This window comes from Gopherus flavomarginatus, chromosome 1 (assembly GCF_025201925.1).
Source record: "Gopherus flavomarginatus isolate rGopFla2 chromosome 1, rGopFla2.mat.asm, whole genome shotgun sequence".
In the NCBI taxonomy this organism is placed as follows: Eukaryota; Metazoa; Chordata; order Testudines; family Testudinidae; genus Gopherus; species Gopherus flavomarginatus.
The window spans coordinates 369,174,395-369,183,331 of record NC_066617.1 but is presented as its reverse complement, the minus strand read 5'-3'; the positions used below and the strand labels follow the sequence as shown (position 1 = coordinate 369,183,331).

Sequence of the window (8,937 nt, the reverse complement as noted above, 5' to 3'; positions counted from 1 at the left end):
TTCCAGCATGGAGCCTGGCCCAGGTTTTAGGAACAAACCTGTATATGAAGGACTGCAATATCCAGTGGGGTGAGAAAAACTGCTTCATCTCCATGTTGCCCAGTCTAATAGGGTTGAGAGTATAAACTGTAATTTTATATTTTTTTTTTTTGGTAACCGCTCTGACTTTTTGCCTATCACTTACTATCACTTAACATCTCTCTTTGTATTTAACAAATGTGTTGCTTACTCTACCTGAAGCAGTGTGTTTGGTTTGAAGCATGTAAGACACTCCCCTGGGGATAACAAGCCTGGTGCATATCAATTTCTTTGTTAAACTGATGAACTCATCTCATCTTCCAGAATCCAGTGGGCATAACTGGACCTGGCAAGACGAAGGTTCCCAGGCATGTGTCTGGGACTGGAGATATTGGCAAGTGTCATTCACTAGCAGAATCCAATCAGCAGCTTACATGGTAGAGGCTGTGCGTGAACAGCCCAGGAGTGGGGCTTCTCACAGCAGAGCAGGGTCAGTCTGGCTCCAAGAGTCAAGGACTGCAGTAACCTAGCAGATGACTGGTCCAGATACCACCAGAGGGGAACATCACAGGGTTGCATAGTGGCATGTAGATGGATAGATGGACAGTGCTGTTGAAATAATTATTTTCTGTATGATTGTTGATCCAAGGCCAGCTTTGGGACCTTTCCTGGTACAGAGTGTGTTTGGGGAGTTTCAGGGTCTCTTTGCCCTGGCAAGCCACAGAACTGCAGCCTGGGTGACATAACCTTTACTCATTCTGTTCCCAATTGTTCTTATGTAACTTCAGGCATTTCACTGGCAGAAATAACCATTGATATTTTGTGACAATATACCCCATATTGATCATCGTAATATTGTTATAATATGATTATATGATTATAGCATAATTATGATACATTTTATGCAAGACGGGTCACGTAAGATGTCATTGAAAAAGTTATGACTTTCTGAATATTATTATCCAATTCATATGCATGTATGATTTTTGATTACAGTTATGAATATTGACTACTTATCTGTATTTAAAATGTAGTTACAACTGGGTAACACTCACGAGGCAAGATGATTTCAGTCTAGATAGGTGGTTGGGAATGGCCTATTCAGGGCAATGAGCCATTGGAGGAAACAATAGGTGTTAAGAGAAACTTATCTACCACAAGATGAGCCTCCCTGTGAATGCTTCAGATAGCCTATACATAATGGATGTTATGACTTTACAAGGGCATATGGCCAGGCCAGAGAACTCTGGACTCCATCTGTAATATTTCCTACAAACTAGTCTGGAAACCAAGTTTTAAAACAAATGGTTACTGCCATAAGCTAAAGTTATATAAAGGAGGTAGAGACATTGTTGCTGGTCTTCACTCCCCACTCAAGAAGACTCCTAGAATGTTAATGGCTAGAAAATATTTACCGTATTATTTGTTATAACTTGTGTAATCACCTCATTCTGCTTCTCTCCCTTGACAGGTTCCTTGAGCATTACTGAGTCATATCGATGCATCAACTACCTCATGGCAGCTTTCAACTTCACCCCCTCTGACCCTTCAACGTTCATCCTAATGGGCATCCCCGGCCTGGAGACTGCCCACATTTGGATTTCCATCCCTTTCTCTACATTCTACATTATCAGCCTGTTGGGAAATTTCACACTTCTGTCTGTTGTAGGTAAGGAGCAGACCCTGCACAAGCCGATGTACCTGCTGCTCTGCATGCTAGCACTCACAGACATTGCCACACCTACCTTCGTCGTGCCAAAGGCACTGGGCATATTTTGGTTCAATTTGAAAGGCATTACTATGGCTGGCTGCCTCACTCAGATGTTCTTTCTTCACATGGTTTCTGTTATGCATTCAGCCGTCCTCGTGACAATGGCCCTCGATCGCTATGTTGCCATATGTAATCCTCTGAGATACGTCACCATCCTCAGCAATGCACGAATAGCTAAGCTAGGGCTTGTAGGTCTGATAAGAGCTGTTCTCTTCATTCTGCCTCTGCCCTTGCTCCTGAGTCAGCAGCCATTCTGTGCCAAAGACATTATCCCCCATACGCAATGTGAGTACACAGTTGTGTTCAAGATGGCGTGTGGGGACATTACAGTAACCAGGATATATGGCTTGGTGCTAATGTTTGTAATCAATGGGTTTGACCTGACACTCATTGCCCTGTCCTACGTTCTGATCATCAGGGCCGTCCTCAGAATCAACTCTAAGAAAGCTCACCAGAAAGTTCTCAACACTTGCACAACCCACATCTGTGTGATGCTGACATATTATACCCCTGGCCTTTTCTCCAATCTTACATACTGGTTTGGTCAAGGCATCGCTCCCCATGTTCACATCATCTTGGCTGACCTCTATCTCCTCATCCCTCCCATGCTCAACCCTATCATTTATGGGGTCAAAACTAAAGAGCTTCGTGATAAAGTAGGCTGTCATAAACAGATAGTTAGGGGTTAATGCCTCTTTTACCTGTAAAGGGTTAAGAAGTTCACCTAGCCTAGCTGACACCTGACCAGAGGAACCAATGGGGGAACAAGATGTTTCTAAACGAAGGAGGGAAGTTTTCCTTTGTTTGGAGTTTCAGTTTCAGACGGAGTGAAAAAGTTCAAGGAACCGGTCTCTTATCAGAGCAGTAAGTTTTAGAAAGGGATAAATAGATTTATGTTTATTTTCCTTGTAACTTGTCTTGGTACCATTAAGGGAATTATCAGATTTGTGTATTCTTGTGTGTATTAAATTTTGTGCCCAGGGGAACATCCTCTGTGTTTTGAATCTGTTGTCTGTGAGACTAGCTGGTATGCTAATGTCTCCCAGAGGCTTTTCTTTTACCTTTCTTTTCTTTAATTACAAAGCCTTCTTTTTAAATACCTGATTGATTTTTTTCCTTGTTTTTAGATCCAAGGGGTTTGGATCTGGATCCACCAGGAGTTGGTGGGAGAAAGGAGAAGGGATGGTTAATTTCTCCTTGTTTTAAGACCGAAGGGGTTTGGATCTGTGTTCACCAGGAAATTGGTGAAGTCTCACAAGATTACCCAGGGAAGAAAAGTGGTGCTTGGGGGTGGTGGAAGCGATATCAGATCTAAGCTGGTAATTAAGCTTAGAAGTGTCCATGCAGGTCCTCACATCTGTACCCTAAAGTTCAGACAAGGGAAGGAACGTGATGCTGACATATTATACTCCTGGCCTTTTCTCCAATCTCACATACTGGTTTGGTCAAGGCATCGCTCCTCATGTTCAAATTATCTTTGCTGCCCTCTATCTCTTCATCCCTCCCATGCTCAACTCTATCATTTATGGTCAAAACTAAAGAGCTTTTGGGCAAAGTAGGCAAATACACCTGCTGCAGAAGGTGATCGCCTGGGGCCACTGATGTGAAATCTCTATTGCAAGAGGGGGAAAGCATATCTCCTCATTAATCAAGGGTGCCCTGTCCCAATTCTGTGGAGCTCAGCATTGTGGAAATTCACCATTTGAGAATTTCCTACCACACAATATTTTATCATCCATCACCAAGCACTGCTCTTTCGATTGCTGAGTTACCTCTTTCATTGTCACTCATCAGCCTCCATCCCCACACACTCTGTTACTCAGCATTTCTGTGACTCTAAGAGTATGTCTACACTAGCATGGTAAGTGAACCTACTCTACGCAACTCCAGCTACGTGAATAAGGTAGCTGGAGTGGATGTACCTTAGGTCAAGTTACTGTGGGGTCTACACTGTGGGAGGGGGCAGGACGGTCGACAGGAGAAAATCTCCCTTTAACGTATCTTACTCTTCCCTTTACTAGACCTGCTAAATCGACCACGGATGGATCAATCTCAGAGCATCGATCCCAGTTGCAGTGTAGGCCTGCCCTGAGACTACCATAAGATGCTGTAACATTTTGAGGCAAAGTGACTTTCCATTAGTCCCTGTGTGAACTCTTTGTGATATCCCCGGGCCCACAGAGCTGGGTTTCTTGTTTTTGTGAACATTTCTCATTTTTTTATTCACTGTTCTTGTAAAGGGTTAGATCACAGAAACCCCCTTGGAAGCTACCGATTGATGTGCCAAGACTACTTCTGTCCCTGACTTCCTGTCCTCTCAGCTTAGGACTCCAGCACCCTGCCTTGTTCAGCCAGACACACCCGTCTGCTCCAACACAAACTCCAATTCACAATCTGAATTACTTGCTGCACAGCTGCAGGCTTAACCTGAAAGCAGCTAACAAAAGTGTTCTTGTCTTTAACACTCAGATGCCCAACTCCCAATGGGGTCTAACCCCAAATAAATCCATTTTACCTTTTATAAAGCTTAAACAAGGTAAACTCAAATTGTTCGCTCTCTATAACACTGATAGAGAGATATGCACAGCGGTCCTCTCCCCAGGTATTAGCACATATTCTGAGTTAATTAATAATTTAAAAGAAATTTTATTAAATACAGAAAGTAGGATTTAAGTGGTTTCAAGTAGGAACAGACAGAACAAAGTGAATTACCAAGTAAAATAAAATAAAACACCCGGGTCTATGTCTAATACAGTCAGAAACTGAATATAGATAAGATCTCTGCCTCAGAGATGTTTCAATACGTTTCTTTCACAGACTGGATGCCTTCCTAGTCTGTGCACAATCCTTTTTCCTGGTACAGCCCTTATTCCAGCTCAGGTGGTAGCTAGGGCATTCCTCATGTGGGCTCCTCTCCTCTCTTTGTTCTGTTCCACCCATTAATATATCTTTTGCATAAGGCAGGAATCCTTTCTTCATCTGGGTTCCTCTAGAGGGAGCAGATACCATTTAGGCTGCTTTACGGAGCCCTTGAGACATATGCAGGGAGGTCGTAGGAAGGGGCCCAGGTTGGCAGCAAGTATAATAGGCCAAAGGAGGCTAAACTTCCCTAGGATGTGCCACTCCTAACCTGCCTTTGAGAGAGGGGACACCTGGTATGTGGTGTCCTTGCCTGCGCTCCACCCCTGATGTCCCCTTCCTGCTTTTTCCCCATGGCCCCACCCACACGGCAAAGTCTCTTCTCCCTGCTCGCCTCTCCGCTGAGGCCCCCTTTGCTTCTCGTTGAATCCTTCCTCTCCTTCCCTGAGAGGCCCTAATAATCCATTACTCACTGAGCCTCTCCCCTCCTCCACCGCCCTGTGGGGCACTCAATTCCCCAGGTGTTGACTCTATTCCAGACTCCATTCTCTCCTCCACCCCCTTCTCCATGGTCCCACTACCTGCAGCTCGTTGAGTCCCTCCTTTCCTCCATCCCCTTCCCCCATGCATCCCTTGCCATTTGCTGAGTCTTTCCTCTGCTCCACTCCCCTGCTCACTGTTCACTGAGTCTCTCCTGTCCTCCACTCTCCTTTCTCCATGGCCCTTTGCCAACCGCCTGTTCAGTCCCTCCTATCCTACAGGCTGACCCCCCCTCCCCCTAATCCCCTACCGCCTACCATCTTCCAGTGAAAACTGAACCACATTTCAAAGTGGGCCCTGGTCTCCTGGCACTCCATGTTCCAGCCCCCTTAGCTGAGTTGTTCCAGTATCAGCAGGTATAGCAGCAGGAGGAATCACACAGCTGGCCCAGGTATAGAAAAAGAAAGTCAAGGTAAGGCAAGCTAAGTGTGGGCCCCTTAATGAATGAGGGAGGGAACCTAGTGAGAGCGGATGTGGAAAAAGCTAATGTACTGAAAGCTTTTTTTGCCTCTGTCTGCACAAATAAGGTCAAGTCCTAGACTGTTGCACTGGGCAGCAAAGCATGCGGAGGAAGTGACCAGCCCTCTGTGGAGAAAGAAGTGATTCAGGACTATTTAGAAAAGCTGGCTGAGCACAAGTCCATGGGGCTGGATGTGCTGCATGAGAGGATGCTAAAGGAGTTGGTGGATATGATTGCAGAGCCATTGGCCACTATCTTAGACAACTCATGGCTATCGGGGGAGGTCCCAGGTGACTGGAAAAAGGCTACTGTAGGGTTCATCTTTAAAAAAGGGAAGAAATAGGATCCGGGGAACTCGAGGCCCGTCAGCCTCACCTCAGTCCCTGATAAATCATGGAGCAGATCCTCAAGGAATCAATTCTGGATCACTTATTACAGAGGAAAGTGATCAGGAACAGTCAGCATGGATTCACCAAGGGCAGGTCATGCCTGATTAACCTAATTGCATTCTATGAGGAGATAACTGGCTCTGTGGATAAGGGGAAAATAATGGCTATGTTATTCCTTGACTTTAGCAAACTTTTGACATGGTTGTCATAAACAGATAGCTAAGGGTTAATGTCTCTTTCACCTGAAGCACCTGACCAGAGGACCAATCAGGAAACCGGATTTTTTCAACTTTGGGTGGAGGGAACTGAGTGTTTTTGTCTTTGTTTTCTGCCTGCCTGCTTTCTCTGAGCTTTGGAGAAGTACTTTCTACCTTCTAGTCTTCTGTTTCTAAGTGTAAGGACAAAGAGATCAGATAGTAAGTTCTATGGTTTTCTTTTCTTTGGTATTTGCATGAATATAAGTGCTGGAGTGCTTTGATTTGTATTCTTTTTGAATAAGGCTGTTTATTCAATATTCTTTTAAGCAATTGACCCTGTGTGTATCATCTTCATACAGAGAGAACATTTGTACTTATTTTTCTTTCTTTTTATATAAAGCTTTCTTTTATGACCTGTTGGAGTTTTTCTTTACTTCAGGGAAATTGAGTCTGTACTCACCAGGGAATTGGTGGGAGGAAGGAATCGGGGAAATCTGTGGGTTGGATTGCTAGCCTGATTTTTGCATTCCCTCTGGGGGGAATAGGAAAGTACTTTTTGTTTCCAGGATTGGGAACAGAGAGGGAGATTCTCTCTGTGTAGTTTCACAGAGCTTGTGTCTGTGTATCTCTCCAGGAGCACCTGGAGGGGGGAAGGGAAAAAGGATTATTTCCCTTGGTTGTGAGACTCAAGGGATTTGGGTCTTGGGGTCCCCAGGGAAGGTTTTTCAGAGGGACCAGAGTGCCCCAAAACACTCTAATTTTTTGGGTGGTGGCAGCAGGTACCAGGTCCAAGCTGGTAACTAAGCTTGGAGGTCTTCATGCTAACCCCCATATTTTGGACGCTAAGGTCCAAATCTGGGACTAAGGTTATTACATGGTGGCAGCGGTGGGATATAGACAGAATCCAGAAGCCAGTAGGAATATTATATTTTTCTTTTCTCTGCTAAGGGCTTTTTAGCAGAGAGAAACAGTTTGGTTTTAAAAGGGAACCAGAGAGAAATTTTTTTTTCTGCTCTCTCTGGCAGTTTGTGGCTTGCATGTTAAGCAGAAGTCGTTAAGGACTATTAACAGTCTTTTGTCACACAATAGCACTCCCATTGAGAGTCATACCAGCACTATATGAATGCAAATAAAGTGGTTTTTCAGGTTTACTTGACATTGAAGATTAGCTAGAGAGAGAAAAGGAAAAAAGCACTGTTGCTAGGCAGACTTCAGGAGGCAACAGAGAACCTGCAGTTCAGAAGATAAACACCGGAGGGCACCCCAACACAAGAAAACAGGAACCATGTCTACCAAGACAAAAATGGAGGCCGAGGCACAAATCAAAGAAGCTGAACACAGGCGACAACTGGAAAAAAGACAAAAAGAGGTGGAGCTGAAAGAAAAGGAAGAAAGCATCAAACTGGCAGCCTACCAAAGAGAACAGGCAGCCAAAGAGGCAGCACACAAAAGAAAACTAGAAGAAGAAGAGGTGGCCCACCAAAGGAAACAAGCAGAAGACGAGGCAGCCCACAGAAGACAGATAGAACTCCAGAGGGAAGCCCACCAACAGGCCATGGAATTAGAAAAGGCTAAGCAACAGACTCCAGCCAACCCTAACAACCCGGCGCCAATTATTGCTCCACAGCACAGGAAATTTCCCACCTACAAGGCAGGTGATGACACCGAGGCCTTCTTGGAAAATTTTGAAAGAGCCTGTCTTGGGTACAGCATTCCCGAAGACCAGTACATGGTAGAATTGAGGTCACAGCTCAGTGGACCTTTAGCAGAGGTGGCAGCTAAAATGCCTAAGCACCAAATGAATGACTATAAACTTTTTCTAACCAAGGCCAGATACAGGATGGGGATAACCCCAGATCATGCCCGTCGGCGTTTCAGAAACCAAAAGTGGAAACCAGAGGAGTCATTTCCCAAACACGCCTACTACATTGCAAAAAACTATGAGGCCTGGCTAACAGGAAACAACATTCAAACCTTGGAAGAACTGAACCTCCTCATACAAATGGAGCAGTTCTTGGATGGTGTTCCTGAAGACATCACACGGTACATACAAGATGGAAACCCCAAGAATATCGCTGAGGCGGGGGAGATTGGAGCCAAATGGATGGAACTGGCAGAAAGCAAGAAAGCTACTGTCAAGGGGAACGATTACCCCAGGGGGCACACAGACCATAAACCCTACAACCGAGGACAGCCAAAAACCCCACATACCACCCAAGTAAAGCCACAGATACCCTACCCTTCAACCTCACCAGTCTCCAGTAAATCACCTCGGCCCAGTGACCCATCAGATGGAAGATGCTTTAAGTGTAATGAACTGGGACATATCAAGGCCAAGTGTCCCAAGAACACCATGCGAGTGCAATTCATTACACCACCATCACACCAAAGATCCCCAGGCCCGGATGCCTCTCAAATACCCTTGGAGCGAAGGGAAAATTTGAGAGTGGGCGGAAAGAAGGTTACTGCGTGGAGAGACACGGGGGCACAAGTGTCATTCAACACATCACAGGAGCTTCTAACAAAGTAGCTGATGCACTCTCCCGTGAGAGTTTCCCAGAATTCAGTAGTTAAAAAGTGTTCTTAAAATGTAGAAGTCTGTTAGTTATATACTTAGGAGTATATGTAAAGGTCTATGTGTTGTATTAATCTGTTTATTTTCAAGTTCTAGAAGGAAATCGCAGCCAGTGAGCTTCCCCACTG

At 44.9% G+C, this 8,937-nt stretch overlaps 1 protein-coding gene across 1 annotated transcript; it reads left to right on the top strand.

Moving 5' to 3' along the window:
* Nucleotides 1-1,533: 1,533 nt before the first annotated feature.
* Nucleotides 1,534-3,374, top strand: LOC127032212 (olfactory receptor 52E2-like). The gene is made up of 2 exons (XM_050919335.1): nt 1,534-2,449; nt 3,349-3,374. The coding sequence occupies exons 1-2, from the start codon at nt 1,534-1,536 to the stop codon at nt 3,372-3,374; spliced, it is 942 nt and encodes a 313-aa protein (XP_050775292.1).
* Nucleotides 3,375-8,937: the final 5,563 nt, after the last annotated feature.